The 20,740-nt window shown below is 35.8% G+C and overlaps 1 protein-coding gene across 1 annotated transcript in view; it reads left to right on the forward strand.

Annotated features, from left to right (window-relative positions):
• Positions 1-20,740, forward strand: part of KDM5A (lysine demethylase 5A) — an 88,198-nt gene that overhangs the window by 19,533 nt on the left and 47,925 nt on the right. Inside the window, exons 6-13 of the mRNA XM_055315455.1 lie at positions 1,385-1,490; positions 2,675-2,766; positions 3,362-3,520; positions 4,802-4,921; positions 5,599-5,757; positions 13,995-14,176; positions 15,887-16,049; positions 17,884-18,003. Of these exons, the coding sequence (XP_055171430.1) occupies positions 1,385-1,490; positions 2,675-2,766; positions 3,362-3,520; positions 4,802-4,921; positions 5,599-5,757; positions 13,995-14,176; positions 15,887-16,049; positions 17,884-18,003 (1,101 nt within the window). The remainder of the gene's footprint in view (positions 1-1,384; positions 1,491-2,674; positions 2,767-3,361; positions 3,521-4,801; positions 4,922-5,598; positions 5,758-13,994; positions 14,177-15,886; positions 16,050-17,883; positions 18,004-20,740) is intronic.

A 20,740-nucleotide genomic window follows, 5' to 3' on the forward strand; every position in this document is an offset into this window, starting at 1 on the left:
TGAGCCACCCAGACACCCTGATTTTTTTTATTTTGTTATTTCTAGTTTTTATTCCATTAAGATCAGATAATGTTGTTTTATTATTTCTATTTTTTGGAACTTTATTGCCCGGCTGACAAGGTTGCTGTAAGATTGATAAATTGATTAAAATACTTTTATATAATACAAAGTATCTACTCAGTGTATGTGAGGTTATCTTATTTGCTATGCACTGTGATGAAGAATGTATAGTGTCATGTTTATCATTGGATTAACTGTAGAGGTTAATTAGAATAATGAAATCTGTCTACTAAAGTTTAAGTATATACATAAAAATGCCATTTTGGTTGTTTGATTTTTTTTTTTAAATTTTTTATTTATTTTTTGATTTTTTTAGGTTGTTTGGTTCTTATATAGCCATAGGTTTATAAAGCTTATATTTTATCTTGGTTTCTTTTTATTCTTATTGAGTATATTTTTAATAAGTTTTGGTTATTTACTTAGTGTACATTCAGAGTGTATGGTCCATCTGAATTCACGATGTAACACTTGAATCTATCAGGATGGTCCCATCTTTAAGTACTAGAGTGCCAAATGATATCAGTTTTAACATTAACAACACAATTTTCATGTAAGGACACATTTTCCATGTAAGATTTCCAGAAATAGGTAGTTCTAGGATTGATTCAGCAACTGCACATTGCCATGAAAGGCCCAGGCGCTTTCTTTCTTTCTGCCTTGCTTTCTTCAGTGTGTGGGTAATGTATCTCTTCCTAATTGCAGTGTGGCTGCTACACAGTCTAGCACCAGGTTTTTACCAGGCTGAATCTCCTAACAGTAGGAAAGAAAGTTGGAGCAAAAGGCTTATTACTTTTTGAGAAGCTTTCTATTTTATTAGAAGGTTGAAAATCCTTCCCAGAGGCTTTTAGTAGATGTTCTCCATGTCTCATTGGCTAAACCAGGATAACATTTCTATCCCTAGCTAGGTCATCCCCAGCAAAAAAAGTGGCATGCGTGGCTAAGGATAATCATTATTTGTCTCATGAGATGGGCATATTGCCTTCTGATCAAAGTGGGTGTTCATTAACAAGTCAGAAGTGAGGATTTCTATTACCAATATTATACTGATTATTACCAGTGGTATTTGTCTCTGGACAGAACCTAATTGACAACTGTGCTTTAATAAAGATTTTCTTCTGTGGAAAGGAAGCTGGGTGTTGCATAGTGCTTGGATGACTGTTCAACTATTGTAATGAGACAGTGAGTGGATTTAGAGAGAAGAAATCAAATAATTTTTTCTTCATTTTGAAGAGGATCTTGAAACTCCTCTCGGGTAAGAAAATAAATACATGCATCAGAATGATTAGATAATGTGAGTCTTGTTTATTTATTTATTTATTTTTAGTCAGAATCTGGAGAAGTGAACAGGAACACGGAACTGAAGAAACTTCGAATTTTTGGGGCTGGGCCTAAGGTCGTGGGCCTAGCAATGGGAGCAAAAGATAAAGAAGGTAAAATCTGTTATTCAGTCATGAAAAGAAATAAGGTACAGCCATATGGTTCTGATAAGATTCAAATAATATTTGAATTACAGTCGGCCTTGGGATTTTCTTATGAGTGTAAACTTGGAATGTGGTTCCTAGGCAAATTACCTTTTATGGTAGATAATCTTAAATTTAAGGTTTGAGGAAGCATATTATTGAATTTTTGAATTACTGAATTTTTATAATATTTGGAAGAGAGAAAATTTCCTTTTCCATGTCTAACATGTGACACAGAAATTTATAGGCTTAAATATTTATTTATTTATTTATTTGTTTGTTTGTTTGTTTTCAAAGCTTAAACTTTTAAATTCACAGACAGGATTCTCCAACATTTAATACCAAAATGTACTGTGGAGAGCGTATGACTTAAATTCTAATTCTGGTTTTGTTATTTTTCCATAATTGCTTAGGTATATTATGCCACTTCTAAATAAACTGCTTGAAGAAAGCCTTGTACTTTCAGTTTAATATGTTTGAAACTTTTCATGAGTAAAATTGCAAATGCAAAGATGAAGTTCCACGATTCTCTCTACATATGTGTCAGTTTTAAAACTCAGTTTAACAATGATTGTGTTGGATTTGTTTTTAATGTATATGAATTTAATGAAATGCTGAAATCACAAGTTGTATTAATTATTACCCATTTTGTGATAAGAGAAATTAAGTCACAGTTCAGATTGTGGATGAGAACTCTGGAGGGTCAGATGATAGTGTCCCATCACTCTAAAAACATTCAGTGTGATAGGACCTACTAAATACATTCTATTTCTTATCACCCTTTTAAGAATTAATTGCTTTAATTATCTTTTTCATACTTGTAGTTACTGCATTGGCTGGCAGTGATCTTAAAACTAGTCTCAAATTTGTCACTTATAAGTACTACATCCAAGCAGTATAGAATTAGTAGTGAAGCTCTCTGGAGCGTGATTGCCTGGATTAGATACCCAAATCTGCCACTGACTGGCTGTGTGATTTTGGGCAAGTTACCTAACTTCTCTATATATTAGATTCTTTATCTTCAATGGGGATAATAGCATATCTACCTCATAGTGTTTTGAGATTTAATTTAAATTATTTTAAATAGTGTCTGGTCCATAGTAGGCTCTCAACATTAGTTTTTACTATTATTATATAACTATTTTTATTTCAAGATGAGGTCTCCCGAAGACGAAAAGTTACCAACAGGTCAGACGCATTTAACATGCAAATGAGACAACGGAAAGGAACTCTCTCTGTTAACTTTGTAAGTGTTCTGAGATGTGTCAGGAGGGAAAGGATTTTTTTTTTAGTTTTGCACTTTTTATCTTGCTATATATTGGTATGCCGTTTAGTTCATCTGGTTAGAAGACTAGATGGTAAATCTAAAATTGCAGCTCTTGTTTACGTAATGTGAACCTTGCTCTGTCTGTTTACATTGATTCTTCCCCTAAGTCATACTCACATAATACCTTGTGAGTGAGAGAATGAATATGAATCTGTAAATTCTTGAGCTGTATTGTAGACCATGTTCAGTATTCATGCTCTTCCAAAGAGTGTATAGGAAGGATGACATGGTATATTTTATTTATATAAGTTGACTTTCAAGTAACCTGGATTTGTGGTCTTTATTCTGATAACTTGATACACTTTTATTAACTTGCCTGTAGAAGCATTGAGGAAATTGAGGAAGTTTTATGAAAAGCAGTTTAAATTCATGTAAAAAATATTCAGGATTTAAGTTATGTGTACTCTTCAGCATACATTATTTTGTTTGCTTCAATTAAGGAGTTCCTGGTAAAAATTTAAGTTACTTATTATAGAAAATAGACTTTTATTTTATTTTGTTTGTTTTCTAACAGGTTGATCTCTATGTTTGTATGTTTTGTGGTCGGGGAAATAATGAAGATAAATTGCTTTTGTGCGATGGATGTGATGACAGCTATCATACATTTTGTTTAATTCCCCCACTACCTGATGTGCCCAAAGGAGATTGGAGATGTCCTAAGTGTGTTGCTGAGGTACAAGCCTAACTTTTACAAATCTTGTCTTTAATTAGCAGCAATGATGCACACATACACACCCAGAGTAAGCTCATTCTCAAAAGCCCTCACTTTGTTCTTCAGTGTTTAAAATCTCTAGGATTTCTTTAAGAGCAATATTGAATGAAAATATAATTGTATTGTGGCAGCTTACCTTTCAAAAGTTTGTTTTCTGACTGTTGGTTAGATAATTCTGTTAATTGTTGTAAATGAATGATAATTTTGTTCAGAACATTCTTATTCCTGGAAAATAATAAAAATGAAGAGGACTGTAGTTTTTTTTTTTTTTTTAATTATAAAAATGTAAAAATCAGACATGAAAGTCTGGAACTTAGGATTTATGCATCCAGTTTTCACATTACCAGGTAAACTAATGATATCTGTTCGCTTATTTAAATTTTTAATTATACTGAATTTTTAAAAAAATTTTATTTATTTTTAAAGATTTTATTTATTTATTCATGAGAGACACTGAGAGAGAGAGGCAGACACACAGGCAGAGGGAGAAGCAGGCTCCTCTCAGGGAGCCCGATAAGGGACTTGGATCACACCCTGAGCCAAAGGCAGTTGCTCAAGCACTGAGCCACCCAGGCATCCCAATTATACTGAATTATTCTTACTGAAAGATTAGTGTCCTGAAATATCTAATCTGTTTACTTTTTTTAACAAAATATTGTGATAGAACGTGGAAGGGAAGGAGTTGGCTAGACTGTATCTAGGTGTATTCAAAGGTTTCAGTTATTCTCAAGGTTAGATGATTCAGAAGCAGTTCTACTCTGCTAGTTTGTGTTAAGATACTGGTCAGGGTGATTGATGGTGTGAAACATCCATTCCTATAATTAAATATTCTTGGAATACATTGGTGTCTCTCTATCCATTATCTTTCCTTCATCCATGAACATTTATTTTGTCCTTAGCTACATCCACTGAGAAACTCAGAATCGTAGGCATCCCTGGGCTTGATTGCATGTTGGTAGCTCTGCAGGTGTTTGTCTTGGTGTCAGAGCTTAAATGCCAGTCTTAGGTTCTGAAGCTGTCTTTTTACCACCCTCCTACTGGAAGGCTCTGAAAATGCAGCTGAGGTTCTAGCACATTATTTCCTGATTGTACATTGCAAGTGATTAACACTTGTTTTGCTGTGTAAGGTTGATTGGATTTGCTTCACTTAGAGAAATGATCAAAGAAGGTAATGCCTGTGAGCCTTAATATTTTGTTCAGTTCATTTTCAGTGAGTTAATCTTGGGTATTTCTTGTTCTTAGGAATGTAATAAACCTCGAGAGGCCTTTGGATTTGAACAAGCTGTACGAGAGTATACACTTCAGAGCTTTGGAGAGATGGCAGATAATTTTAAGTCTGATTATTTCAATATGCCAGTTCATGTGAGTATCTGTGTTTTAGGTCCATTTGGGGAGGTATGAAGATTTATTAGAGTCTAAAGCTTTTGGTTCGCTTTCATCATTTTTTGGGAAACAGCTTGAAAAAGATGATAGAATATTAAATCTAAAGGTAAGGGGCCTGGCATCTGTTTCTTTCACTCGCTAATGTGGCAGTGTACTCGTTTTTGAAAAATCTTCTTTGATCTTTGAATTGTTTATTAGGCTTCTGTGAGTAATCTTTTATAGAAAAGTATGAAGTATGTGACAGTTGCTTTCTGTTTAGTTATTTTAATATGAAGTTTGCTTCTTTTCCTAGAGGATCTTGGGCTTTTTAAAATCCTTATCCAAAAAGTTTGCCAAAGCTATTAAAATTCAGCCTTGATTTTTGCATTTTCTTTTTCCTCCTTGATGTCCTGGGTCATCTTTATAGTTCTTAACTAGGAAATAGCTTACAGAAAAAGGCAGTGAAAGTTTATTATGTTTTTCTGACCATCTAATTTGTCTTTAGCTTTTCCCTATCCTCGGTGAAAAAACCTAGGACCCTGGTCTTTTCAGTTCTGGAAAATAAGATTTTTTTTCACTTTATCATGAGTTTATGTTCACTTTACCTGCATATTATATTTTAGAAGGTTATGGTTATAGTGAGTTAATAATCTGTAATCTTTGTTTTCCCTGTGTAGATGGTTCCTACAGAACTGGTAGAAAAGGAATTCTGGCGGTTGGTGAGCAGCATTGAAGAAGATGTTATTGTAGAGTATGGAGCTGATATCTCCTCAAAAGACTTTGGAAGTGGATTTCCCGTAAAGGATGGTCGGAGAAAGATGCTGCCAGAAGAAGAGGTGCAGAGCAGATAGTAGTAATTCAAACTTACCCCAAGTTGATTTACCTTTTGCACAGTAGAAGCTACCTTTCTCTATAATCTTGAGGGTTTATATTCATTTAAAATATTAAATATGTAGGATTTGGACGTTATAAATGATCTGTTTTAAAAACAATACAAGGTACCTTTAAGAATTTAACTTTGCATTATAAAACCAATTTAATTAGTTTAAAACTTTGACTCCAGATAAAAGAATTTTACCTAGCTCTTTCTGTTTGAGAATCTAGAAGATGATTTAAGAATTTTAAAAAATTACATTTCATTGATAGGTCTCAAATTAAGTTTCCTTCAATATCTGAGCAGGTAGGTTTTCAGGTATGTTTAAACTGTAACATGAAATCCTGTAACTTTGGGGATGACCCCTGTGTACAGAGCTGAATTAAGATAATCATTCATAAAAAAAAGGATAATAATTTCTTTTTCTCATTATTTTGATCCTTTTCACTTTTTCTTTCCCTCTATAATTGGCAGTGATTCAGAGTTTTATTTCCTATTAAAAGAGTTACACATGGTTAAAAAAAAGAAAAAAAGGCATCTACATAGTGTAATAGGATGTACAGCTAAAAATATAGCCACTCCAATTCTCTTAAGGTTACTGTTTGTAAGGTATATCTTTTCCCATTCTTTTTACTATGAAGCTCTTTTTTTTTTTTTTTTTTAATTTATTTATTCATGAGAGACACAGAGAGAGAGAGAGAGGCAGAGACACAGGCAGAGGGAGAAGCAGGCTCCATGCAGGGAGCCCGATGTGGGACTCAATCCCCGGGACTCCAGGATCACGCCCTGGGTCGAAGACGGCACTGAACTGCGGAGCCACCCAGGGATCCCCTATGAAGCTCTTTGTATCTTAGAATCTAAAGTGTGTCTTTTATAGGCAATATATAATTGGATCTTGCTTTATTAAAATCTAGTCTGAGGGATGCCTTTTGATTATTTAGTCCATTTATGTAATATAATTATTGTTATGATTGATCTATGTCTGTCATTTTGTGATCTTACATGTCTTGTGTGTTTTGTTTCTCTCTTTTTTTGTAGCCTTTTTTTGGGTGTTAAACAGATATTTTTCATAATACCATCTTACTTTCTCCAGATTTTTTTGTTTGGCTGTATACTTTTTAGTATTTAATGGTTCTAAGAATTATAATATGCATCTTTTTAAAAATGGTTTTATTGACAATGTACAGCCTACTTCATGTTGATTCTGGTGAATATAGCAATTTTGAAAGTGTCTCTTCATTTTCTACTGTCTTTTTGTGTATTGTTATACATTATATCTACATGTTATATACATACAGCAACAAAGCAAAATAATTATTACTTTAAGCCACCTTTTAAAAAAATTAAAAGAAAAAATTCATATATACTTACGCATTAATTTACAAATTTATCATTTCTGATGTTCTTTAATTCTTGGGGGATCCATGTTACCTTTTGGGTTCATTTTCTTTCAGCCTGGAGGACTGCTTTTATTTGTAGTGTGGGTCTGCTAAGCAGTGAATTCTTTCAGTCCTTGCCTATCTGGGAAAGGTTTTTATTCAGGTTTCTTTTAGTCTTTCAGCAGTAAATGCTTCTCAATTTTTGTTTTCCTTTAGTTGATTTCTACTGCCTTGAAATGGTGGTTTTGGTAATTTTGTCCAAATTTATCTTTGTTTCCTGTGGAGGGGAATTGCCCAACATCTTCATATTACCACTGCTGGAAATTCTTTGCAATTAAAAGTCTCCCTCTTACCCAAATCTTCAGTGTGACAGAGGAAGACCCTATTTTATCTTCTTGTGCATCCTTCTAGATATGTCTATATAAGCATTTATATATTACACATCCAAAATTACATATTTCCTTTTATTGACTTGTTTTTTATTTAAGACTTATTTATTTTAGAGAGTGCATGGTGTAGGGAGGAGGAACAGAGGGAGAGGGAGAGAATCTGACACCCCACCAAGCATGGAGCCTAAAGGGGGCTCAACCTCACAACCTTGACATAATGACTGAGCTGAAATCAAGCGTCACTTAACTGAACCACCCAAGCTCTGTCCCTTTAACATTCTCCTTTTTTTAAAAAAAATTTATTTATTTATTTATTCATGAGAGACAGAGGGAGAGAGAGAGGCAGAGACACAGGCAGAGGGAGGAGCAGGCGCCCCTTAGGGACCCTGATGTGGGACTCGATCCCTGATCTCCAGAGTCACGTCCTGAACTGAAAGCAGAGCTTAACTGCTGAGCCATCCTGGCGTCCCTTACTCCTTTTTGAACAGAAATGGAATATACCACCTACATGATCTGTACCTGATTTGCCTTTTGTTTTTTGTTATTGAGTCCCTTCAGGCCCTATCCAGTCCATCCTAATTCCTTATAGAATTACCTACCCAGTTTATTCATGGTACCATCTCATTGTGTATTATGCCAACCTATATCTGAGCAGTTAATATGTGTTGAGTGAAGTTTTCATTTTGTTTTGTTTTTATGATCAAAAGGTGTATCTTTTGACTTTTTTTTATTATTTTAGCCTTGTTAATTGATTTTTTTTCCTCCATGAAGGTAGAGTACAGGTTACAATAATCAGGTTAGGATAATATAGATTAGAGAATACACGTTGGGTTTTACCAAGGGATAAAAAGAATGATTACGATAGATGGAGAACAATAAATTATATATCGGTGGTTTGTATAAATATAAAGAGATGCATCAATCTGAGTTTCTTTATACCCTCCTGTTGCCAAATGGTAAGCAATTATTAAATTACTGGAAAGAGTAATATAATAATAAATTATAATATATAATAATATATATTGAATAATATAAATTACTTCATTATATATAGCTCTTGCCTTTTTCTGAATTTTGTTTTGAATTTTTTAAGTTGTTTTTGAATGTATATTTATATCTTCTAATCCTAGAGATGATCATAGAATTTTTGATTATTTTGACTGTTAAACCTAATGATTAGTAATATACATATTAATCCTTTTCCATGTTTGAGTTTTGAATAGATATTCATTTATCTATTTCTACTTTTTTTTTAAGATTTTTATTTATTTATTTATTTATTTATTTATTTATTTATTTTAATTTATTTATGATAGTCACAGAGAGAGAGAGAGAGAGAGAGAGAGAGAGGCAGAGACACAGGCAGAGGGAGAAGCAGGCTCCATGCACCGGGAGCCTGATGTGGGATTCGATCCCGGGTCTCCAGGATCGCGCCCTGGGCCAAAGGCAGGCGCCAAACCGCTGCGCCACCCAGGGATCCCAAGATTTTATTTATTTATTAGAGACACAGTCAGAGGGAGAAGCAGGCTCCATGTAGGGAGCCTGATGTGGGACTCGATCCTGGGTCTCCAGGATCACGCCCTGGGCTGAAGGCGGCACTAAACCGCTGAGCCACCGGGGCTGCCCTCTATTTCTACTTTTGCTGTATTCACCTTATGTAAGAATGTGGAGAAATGCTGGGCTTTAACCAAGTGTAGTAAGCAGAGACAGGTGGTACAACTTTTTTTTCTAGACTGGGTCATTGATTTACCATTTTTTTTCTAAGCAGTAATGTTTTTCTCAGGATCCTGATTTTGTGTTGAAAGATGGAATGAGAGAACCTATTTATTATAAAAGGATTTTAAGGACTAATTAGACTGTGTGTATAAAACCTTTGGACTTTTTAGGGGCATATGGGTGGCTCATTCAGTTGAGCAGCTGACTCTTGGTTTCAGCTCAGGTTATGATCTCCAGGTAGTGAGATTGAGTCCTGAGTTGGGCTCTGTGTTCAGCGAGGCGTGTGCTTCAGAATTTTCTCTCTCTGCCCGTCCCCCCAAGTGCATTTTTTCTCTCTCTCTCTCAAATCTAAAAAAAAAAAAAAAAAAAAAACAAAAAAAAACCAATTGGAGTTCTTAAATTTAATATCAGTTCATTACTCCTCTCTGAAAGTCACTATATTAGAATAGCATAGAACTACTAGTTTTTCACCAGGAGTTATATATTTACGTTGAACTTCTGTTCGAGTTACTCTTGATAGATATCTGCTAGCATATTTCTCTGGTATCATAGTTTACTAGGAAAGTTCTTCTGAAGCTAATACATCAGTCTTATAAAAATTAAATCTGTCTTGGGGATCCCTGGGTGGCTCAGCAGTTTTGCGCCTGCGTTTGGCCCAGGGCGCTATCCTGGAGTCCCGGGATCGAGTCCCAAGTTGGGCTCCTGGCATGGAGCCTGCTTCTCCCTCTGCCTGTGTCTCTGCCTCTCTCTCTCTCTCTCTCTATGTCTATCATAAATAAAAAGAAATCTTTTAAAAAAAATCTGTCTTATAAATATAGTGTGCTCTACCAACAAGGCTTCTGAGGAATAAAAATAGGCATAGAACTTGAAACCTTGGAAACATTTTTTTCTTCTTGTTGTTGCTCCCATAATAAATCCTTGACTAAATCCTTTAATTCATTTTTCATTTTCTGTAGGATTGCCCTCTTTTTCATACTGCTACCATCCTTGTCTAGGTCCTATCACATCATGTTGGGATGCTTGTCATAGTCTTACTTAATGACTACTTGTGTTGGGAGTCCCTAAGACCATCTCCAGGTTCCATGATTTTTTGGGGAGGACTCATGGCTATGATTTATTATAGTGAAATAATGCAAAGAAAAATCAACAAAGGGAAAGATGTATGGTCCAAGTCCAGAGATAACCAGGTAGAACCTTCCAAGGGTCCTCTCCCAGTGGAGTTACACAGGATATCCTAATATCAAATTGACAACATGTATGAAGTGTTGCCTACTAGGGAAGCTTAGTGCTCAAGGTTTTTATTGGAGGCTGATGACATAGGCACTCTCTGCTTAACACATAGTAAAATCCCAGACTCCCGGTGGGAATGCCAAGTGTACATAAACCACGTTATACAGTCTAGGCATCATGAATCACTCTGTATTAGTGTAGGGAACTGTTTATCATATACATTTGCAGATACTAGCTGATAGAATGTTTGAAGGCTTTTTGAAGAATAGCAGTCTTAAGCCTGTTAATGTTAACCATTTTCTGCTTACTGCTTCTCTCTTTGCTTTTATTTAAAATTTTAGGGTTGGAAGGTCTTTGGGAATTTATTATGCAATTCTATTTTTGTTTATGTTTGAAATTTTTCTTAATCAAAGGTTTAAAAATCCTTTTTTTTGTTTTAATTTTTTTTTAAATTTTTTATTTATGATAGTCACAGAGAGACAGAGAGAGAGGCAGAGACATAGGCAGAGGGAGAAGCAGGCTCCATGCACCAGGAGCCCGACGTGGGATTCGATCCTGGGTCTCCAGGATCGCGCCCTGAGCCAAAGGCAGGCGCCAAACCGCTGCGCCACCCAGGGATCCCAGGTTTAAAAATCCTAAAGATACTATGTTTATATTGTTTCATTTTTCAAATTCTGTTTTATTTCCCTTGCGAATACAGGATAAAATCCAAGCTTCTTAGTTTGAATCTTAAGATTAAAGGTCTAAGATTCTTCTTTTCTAATCTTATTTCCTATATTTCTGAGTGTGACTATTCCACTCTTCCTTTTCACCAGCCAGAACAGTATATTCTCTCTCTGTCATTGACTACCAAAGCTTATCTGTTTTTCCAAACTGTACTCAGGTTCTTCTTTTTCTGTGAAGTTTTCTTAATGATGTAAACCTATGCTGATTACTGTTGTTCTCTGAAGAACTAAAGAAATTACTCTTTTTTTTAAAAAAATTTTTTTATTTATTTATGATAGTCACACAGAGAGAGAGGCAGAGACACAGGCAGAGGGAGAAGCAGGCTCCATGCACCAGGAGCCCGACGTGGGATTCGATCCCGGGTCTCCAGGATCGCGCCCTGGGCCAAAGGCAGGCGCCAAACCGCTGCGCCACCCAGGGATCCCAAGAAATTACTCTTTTATCTGTATGTGGAGTTTAATATATACAGTCTTGTCTTGAAACTTTTGTATGTAGGCCTTGTTTCTTCAACTAGATTCATTATGTTTTCAGACAACTGACCAACCAACTAAAAAATATGTTGAGTAGTATTTCTTGAAAGCCTTTTGGTTGTGTCTGACTTCAGATCAGGTCACAATTTTAGGGTCTTAGGATCGAGCCCTGGATCAGGTTCTGTGCATTCAGTGGGGTGCTGCTTTTCCCTTTGCCCCTTCTGCTTGTGTGCTCACTCGCTTTCTCTCAAATAAATAGATAAAATCTTTAAAAAAAATAAAACAACTGAAAATCTTTTTAAAAAAGCCTTTTGAGGTATGGATCATATGTCTTTACTAATTCTTTTTTTTTCTAAAATTTTATTTTTAATTTTTTTTAATTTATTCATAGAGACAGAGAGAGAGAGAGGCAGAGACACAGGCAGAGGGAGAAGCAGGCTCCATGCAGGGAGCCTGACATGGGACTTGATCCCGGGTCTCCAGGATCACACCCCAGGCTGCAGGCAGTGCTAAACTGCTGCGTCACAGGGGCTGCCCATGTCTTTTTTAATTCTTAATGGAATTCCTACTTAAGCCTGTGCTAGACTTCTTATTCTATCCTTTGTGACTTTTTTTTTTTGTAAGTTTTTTTTTAATTTTTATTTTAATTTTTATTTTTTTTAATTTATGATAGTCACAGAGAGAGAGAGAGGCAGAGACATAGGCAGAGGGAGAAGCAGGCTCCATGCACTGGGAGCCCGATGTGGGATTCGACCCCGGGTCTCCAGGATCACGCCCTGGGCTAAAGGCAGACGCCAAACCACTGCGCCACCCAGGGATCCCTCCTTTGTGACTCTTAACTATTCATAGAGTTTTAATTCTTTTTTGCTATGTTATGGATCCTAGATACCCTCAAATCTGAGTTCTCGTTGACACATTCTCTCTTCAGCTTGGTCATTGGCTGTTAAACCTCTTACTTTGCAGGTTTTATTTTTTCAACTCTGTATTATGCAAAGTTTTATTTTATTTTATTTTATTTTATTTTATTTTATTTTATTTTATTTTATTTTATTTTTAAATAATTTTATTTATTTATTCATGAAGGACACAGAAGAGAGAGACAGAGGCAGAGACATAGGCAGAGGAAGAAGCAGGCTCTATGCAGGAATGTGGGACTTGATCCCGGGTCTCCAGATCATGCCCTGGGCTGAAGGCAGGTGTTAAAGCACTGCGCCACCCAGGGATTCCCTAAGCAAGGTTTTAAATGTATAAAAGTACACATAATGATGAACTTCCCTCCTTCCCTTAGTACCTGGCATCCAGGTTCAGTATTTAACAACTTCCTAAAGAAGGCAGTTGGATTCTCTTATCTATTTCTGCATTCACTCTGTTGTCAGTCTGTTGTGATGTCACATTATCATGTATCCTCTGGAAAACTCACACTATGTTCCTGTGAGAACAAGAGCGAAAAAAGCAAATAATATCTTTCAATTATTATGAAAATAGTTTGACTTTGCAGATTCCCTGAAATAGTCTTAGGTTCCCTAGATCCCACATTGAGAACTGCTCCCCACAAGGATGATAAGCACTTGAGGGCTTTACTTACATGGTTTCAGGGATAGGTTTTTGAAACTTGGTGTCCAGTCTTTAAAAACCGGTCAGAAACCTCAATGAAAACTCAGACAAGAGCTTTCCTTTTTGATTTTGGCTTCCCTTCCTTTCTTTGTTTCTGGAAACTTGAAATTCTTTTTTCTTTTGAATTCATCTTGGAAACAAATGTTTTTGTTATTGTTAGAATTTAATATTTCTGGATGTGTTTGTAGTGGGGGTGATAATGGTTGACTTTCTGCATCATCTAAGTCTTTGGTGTTGGTGTAAATGGAGGATTATGTGTCTTATTTTTTTGGTTTCATAGTATCTGACACCATTCTATAAATATAGTGGCAAACATTTTGAGAAGTTAGGCTACTGAGGGTAAAATGAAATATAATCTTGAAATGAGTCTCACATTATTTTACTAATGAGCCAGGGAGGAGTGGTTTAAAAAATTGCTCATATGCTTCAGAATAAACCAGAGGTATCTGAAATAGTTATTTCAGGGAAAGGGAAATCTAAATACCACCTAGACAGGAGATAGGATGAAATAGATATAAAAGTTACATGTTGCAGGGAGCAAAGAGCACAGATTCTGTGGACTAGATTATTGTAAATATTATATATAATTTTTACTTTTTTTTTTTTAGATTCCCTTGACATTTGTATTGGACACTTGTCGTTTCTGATTTATTTACATCTTTTTTTTCTTTATAGGAATATGCACTTTCTGGTTGGAATTTGAATAATATGCCTGTCCTAGAGCAGTCTGTTCTTGCACATATTAATGTAGACATCTCTGGTATGAAGGTGCCATGGCTCTATGTAGGAATGTGTTTCTCTTCTTTCTGCTGGCACATTGAAGATCACTGGAGTTATTCTATCAACTACTTACACTGGTACGTATGATCTTTGTTATATGCTAAGTAACCTTTTTAAAGGTGTAATAATGCTAGGTATGTATTAGTACTGAATTTAAAAGTATTTCCTACCCAAAGTAGGATAATATATTGAGAAATGTAGAGGTCCTAAGTATATATACATCTCAGATACCCTTCTCTTTAAAATATGTGCATGCAGCAGAGCCTGGAGTTTTAAACCAAATGATACTTATTTGGAAATCATTAAATGATTTTTTTTTAAATAACATTTTCCCTAAAAATGCCTGTTATATGTGTGTTCATTAAACTCTTTGGGTGAATTCGTGTCTCCCCACACACTTGCCCAGTTCCTTGTCCATTATTATAATGTCAATTAAATTATATTTTTCTCCATTTGGAAGATACTACTCAAATCACACTGCATAGTACTGGAAAACTAAAGTGATTTTGTTTCTTTGCTTTGTCACTGTGCTGTGTAATATAACTCTTAGCTACATACTGCTATTTAAATTAGTTAAGATAAAGTCAAGTGTGTGTGTGTGTGTGTGTGTGTGTTTTTTTAAGATTTTATTTATTCATGAGAGACACATAGAGAGAGGCAGAGACATAGGTAGAGGGAGAAGCAGGCTCCCTGCAGAAAGCCCGATGTGGGACTCGATCCCCGGACCCTGGGATCATGCCAAGCCACTGCCTTAGGCAGATACTAACCACTGAGCCACCCAGGTGTCCCAAGATTAAATAAAGTTAAAAATGTACTTTGTCGATTATAGGAAACATTCAAGTGCTGTATGGTCACAGGTGACTAGGGCCCCTGTATATTGTCCAGCACAGACCTAGAACATTCTCATTATTGTAGTATAAGTTCTGTTGGAGATAGCACTGAATTGTATTAGGATTAGGAGATTTCAGCTTTTTATAAATAGCATGACTCACTAAATCCATTTCCTAGGAGTACAACTTAGTATTATAAATGAACTCTAGTCCACTAAAGTCTAGTGCATTAATGATGGCAAGTTTTTGGTCTTTAAAATTTGTAAATGAGAGGGGGGTGCCTGGGTGGTTCAGTGGTTGAGCAGACTGCCTTCAGCTCAGGCTGTGATCCTGGAGTCCTGGGATCAAATCCCACATAGGGTGCTCTGCATGGAGTCTGGTTCTCCCTCTGTGTCTCTGCCTCTCTCCCTGTGTCTCTCATGAGTAAATACATAAAATCTTAAAAAAAAAAAAAGATTTGTAAATAGAACTATTTTCAATATTTCAACAATTTCTAGCCTTGCTTTAGTTTGTTGGATAGTAAAATTCAACTTAATGAAGTTATGTGAAGGTCTTCTACAGAGTGTTGACTTCAACTTTGATCATTGTGGGGATAATTGGAATGTCTAGTGGACTTGGGAATCAAGGTAGTATGTCAGTATTTTTTGGAACAATGTTTATTTTTTGTATAGTGTCTTTCCTGTTTGAAGATACTATTTATTGATTCACCTTAAAGAGTTTATGTGCTTTGAATTGCTTTTCTAATAGTAGTGATAAGTATATATCTACCTATTTATATACCTTTGCCTTACCTCCTATTATGAACAGATTTAAGAGTTAGTTTGCCAGAATTCAGGGTGTATAATCTGTGACCATGGAACAAGACAATATTAATTATAGTTTAGTGGTTTTGAATGAGAGATCCTGGCCTCATTAATACCATGCTCACCTAGCTAAACAGTTATTTCTTTTTGCTAGGGGGGAGCCAAAGACATGGTATGGTGTGCCATCTCATGCTGCAGAACAACTGGAGGAGGTGATGAGGGAGCTGGCTCCTGAGTTATTTGAATCCCAGCCTGATCTCCTGCATCAGTTAGTCACCATCATGAACCCTAATATACTGATGGAGCATGGTGTGCCTGTGAGTCTTTTTGTGTCTCTACTTCTGATATTTTAACTTGAAAGTTATGTTAGCTTTTCATTAGACAGAAGCACAACATACCTTGTTTTGTAACTGGAAGCAAAAGAACATGTTGTATAGCCAAATTAGAATTTATATTTCTTAGTTAAGAAAGAGGTGTTTTAAAGTATTAATCATACTTTATATGTAGCTATCTAATAAAATATCCTTCTGTTTTCAGTAAACCATTATATCCTGGTTTTGACAGAAATCTTGTATTCTTTACTGTCTTTGTTTTAGCTAAAGTATATTTTAAGTAATACTTCTCTTTGAAGATCATATTTCATATAAAGATTTCACAGCTTTTTAAGTATGCAATAATGAAATATACTATAAAAACCTTTACTTTTTTCAAAAAATATTTTATTTATTCATGAAAGACACACAGAGAGAGAAGCAGAGATACAGTCAGAGAGAGAAGCAAGCTCTATGCAGGGAGCCTGATGTGGGACTTGATTGCAGGATTCCAGGATCACACCCTGGGCCGAACACTGAGCCACCCAGGTGTCCCCTTTTTTATTTTTTATTTTTAAAGATTTAATTTATTTTAGAGAGAGAGAGAAGGTGAAGGGGGGGGCAGAAGGAGAGAGAGAATCTCAAGCAGACTTCCCACTGAACATGGAGCTTGACAAGGGGCTTGATCCCACTGAGATCATGACCAGAGCCAAAACCAAGAGTTGAATGCTTAACTGACTGAGCCGCGCTGGAGCCCTACCTTTTTTACTTTTCAAATTAGTTATGACAATGATCATTAAATTTAAGCCACTACTACTAAAATTTATAAATTTAGTACATTTGGTGTATACGGTCAAATATTCATCACGACCTTAATGAGACAGTAGTTTGAGTAATAGTACTGTTAATTTGTCTTTATGTTTTTAGAAGACTTTCAGATTATTTATTCACTTATTTATTTTTTAGAGGGGAGGGGAAGGACAGAGAGAGAGAATCTTAGGCTACATGCCCAACGTGGAGCCTGACATAGGGCTGGATCACATGACCCTGAGATCATGACCTGAGCCAAAATCAGGAGTTGGACACTTAACCAGTTGAGCTACCCAGATGCCTAGTGTTAGATTGTCTTTAAAGATACTATTTATTAGAGAGTGGGCGGGTGTACAAGTGGGGTGGGGGGTAGTGAGGACAAAGTGAGAAGCAGACTCCCCACTGAGCAGAGACCTCGATGCGGGACTTGATGGGATCATGACCTGAGCCAAAAGTGGGGTGAATTTATACTAGCATCTGGGACTTTTCTAAAGACATACAGTTTTGGAGTGGCTGGGTGGCATGCATAAACACTCTAAATAAATAAAGACACAAAATATTACCATAAAAATAATGGGATTCAGGAAAACTGATTTTGGGGATATCTCCATAAAACGTGATCTAATTAATTAGTTAATTTCCAAAAAAAAATAATTATCCAAGAATAGGAGGAAATTCCATCTTTTTGTTATTGACAACAGAAGGATAAAAGGAATAAAAGAAAATTTCTCTTAATTGTAAAAATTGTATTAAGTTTCAGAAACTAGTAGCCCAGTGAGAGTAATGTTTTGTTTTTGAGAATTTGTCTGCTACTTCTTGTTATGGATTATTGTAATTTGTTATCAGTGACTATTTTAAGAAGGTAGAGTTTGGGCTGCTTCTTGAACCCTGGTACTGTTTTCTGAAATGTGTAGGTGAATGCTTTACTGTTTTAATTTTAGAGAATGCGTCTGAAAGTGACTGATAAAAATCTCTTCCTCTTTTTTTTGTTTTATTTTGTTTTGTATCCCTGTTCCCACTTTGCATTTAGGTGTACAGGACCAATCAGTGTGCTGGCGAGTTTGTTGTGACATTTCCTCGTGCCTATCATTCTGGATTTAACCAGGGCTACAACTTTGCTGAAGCTGTGAACTTCTGTACTGCTGACTGGGTCTGTTCTATAGCAAGTAGCTGTTGTACGTCTACTAACACCCCTGGAAAATGCATCTTAGTTGCCTTATTTGTTTAGCTGGGGAGGGGAGGATTCATGAATATTTCAGTAGAGAGTGAAGTGACTGTTGTAATTTAGAAAGTTCAGTTTGAGTTTCCATTACAGTTTTTATTTGGAAGATTTTATAGTTCTTTACTTCCCATCCATTCATTATTTTCCCCATTCTGTTTGAATTTTAAGTGAGCAGTTGATAGGTTTTGAATCTTTCTTTTCTCAGAGACAATGGTTCCTCTAGTCTTTGCTTCCTCTTAGCAACTTGAGAATTTTTTTTTTTTTTTAAGATTTTATTTATCATGAGAAACACAGAGAGGAGAGAGAGAGAGAGAGAGAGAGGCAGAGACACAAGCAGAGGGAGAAGCAGGTTCCATGCAGGGAGCCCGATGTGGGACTCAATCCCAGGTCTACAGGATCATGCCCCGGGCTGAAGGTGGCACTAAACCGCTGAGCCACTTGGGCTGCCCGCAACTTGAAAATTTTATAATGAAACTAGATTTTTTTTTTTTATGACCACATTTTTTTAAGAATTAATTTTACCCATATTTTCAAATATCTCAGATTATTATTTTAAAAAGTTAAAAGTCTCTTTAAAGATTTTTATTTTAAAAAGTTTATTTTAAAGTTTTTATTCCTTTAATACTTTCCTTCCTATAAACAGGTTATTTTTCTCTTCCTACAATTTTGTGGCTTTTCAATTTCTTTTTAAAAACTTATTTTAAAGATAACTTTAATACTGAGATCTCTATATTTTTGTTTAAATGATAATGCCAATGAATGCTGTTTTGCTTTTTTGTATGAGGTGGTTATCAAAAATTAATTAGTTGTGATTATGTCATATTGGTTGGGAAAAGACTGCAAATTTATGATTCACTCTTTGACTTTATTTTTCCTTTAGTAATTTTTTTTTTTTGATCTCCTCTCAACATTTGGGGAGTTGTTATGTTTTGTTTTGTTTTGAAGAGAGAGAGTATGCAGAGGGAGAGAGAGAATCTTAGCAGGCTCTGCCCTGAGTGCAGAGCCTGATTCTGGGCTCCATCTCATGACCCTGATGTTAGGACCTTGAGATCGCAACCTGAGCAAAATCAAGAATCAGACACACAACTGACTGAGCCTCCCAGGTGCCCCAAGGAGAAATATTTTTTAGTAATTGGGTCTTATGTTTTCTGTAGGTACATAGATTTATTAAATTTCATGATTTTTGTTTCCTTGGTTAACGAATGATATGATGAGTAATCTGATCTAGTAATTTAACATTTATTATTAGGCTACGAAGTAACAGAAGCAAGACTGAGCTTAGGACTTTCCCTTGGGTTTGAGCTCTGTTTTTTAAAATTCAACTAACATTTATTAAAATGTTTATGATTTACTTGCTTCTTGGCTTGATGTAGGTAGGAAATAGAGATAATTCAGAAATGGATTAGAGATGGTTTCTAACTTTAATGTGTTTACTGTTATTGATGTGTGGCTGTAGGCAGCTCTTTTAATTTCACTGGGCCTAAGTTTTTTACCTGGTAAATAAGATAGTTTAGAGATTCGCTTAATAACCTCAGACAATGGGATCCCTGGGTGGCGCAGCGGTTTGGCGCCTGCCTTTGGCCCAGGGCACGATCCTCGAGACCCGGGATCGAATCCCGCGTCGGGCTCCCGGTGCATGGAGCCTGCTTCTCCCTCTGCCTGTGTCTCTGCCTCTCTCTCTCTCTCTCTGTGTGACTATCATAAATAAAAAAAAAAAAAAAAAAAAAATTAATAACCTCAGACAAGTTAGATGATATATGTAGGAATCTTTGAAACTCTTTAGAAGAACGGTGTGGTAGAAATGAGTTATTGCAGCCTTAGATTGGAATAAAATGATATTACTAGGTTTTATAGGTCATAGTGGGCAATCAGTTCTATTTTATGTGGCTTCTTTAGATTATAATAGTTAAGATCTGCATATCTTCTTGCCATTATTAATAAGCCATATGAGAAATGTTTAACAAGTAGATATTTATGAATTAGGAAATGAAAGAGTTGTATATTGTTAATAGACAAGATAATTGCTAATCATAAGTATAATTGTTTGGGAAAGATTGTTCCTTTAAAAGAATATGTAGGGGCACCTGGGTGGCTCAGTCAGTTAAGCATCTGACTCTCAATCTCAGCTCAGGTCTTGATCTCATGGTCATGAGGTCAAGCCCAGCATTGGGCTCCCCACTGGGTTTGGAGCCTACTTAAAAAAAAAAAAAGAGCATGGAGACACTGCTTGATTCAGAGATAGTCTTATATTCTCAAAATGTGATTCCTGTGATTATCGTCTGCCTTTCTCAAAATGGAGGTGAATTCTAAAAATTTCTTAAAGATCCGTTCTCTTATTTTTTATTTCATATCGTAGTTTTCTTTTCTTTTTTTTTTTTCATATCGTAGTTTTCAAATATAAACTAAAACTCTGATTTAAACCACCCAGTTCTTTCACTGGACATGAGGATATAAGTTGGGGAAAAGTGGAGAGAAACATTGAGGTGGGAGGGGGAGGAGGAGCAATGGAGGGAGTGTGTGTGTGTGTGTGTGTGTGTGTGTGTGTGTATACAGGCACACCTTGTTTTATTGCACTTTATTGTGCTGTACATATATTGCATTTTTTTTTTTTTTTACAATTGAGGGCTTGTGGCAACCGTGTGTCAAGACAGCAGATCTGTTAGCA

The sequence above is a fragment of the Nyctereutes procyonoides genome, unplaced genomic scaffold, assembly GCF_905146905.1.
Source record: "Nyctereutes procyonoides isolate TBG_1078 unplaced genomic scaffold, NYPRO_anot_genome, whole genome shotgun sequence".
NCBI classification, from domain to species: domain Eukaryota; kingdom Metazoa; phylum Chordata; class Mammalia; order Carnivora; family Canidae; genus Nyctereutes; species Nyctereutes procyonoides.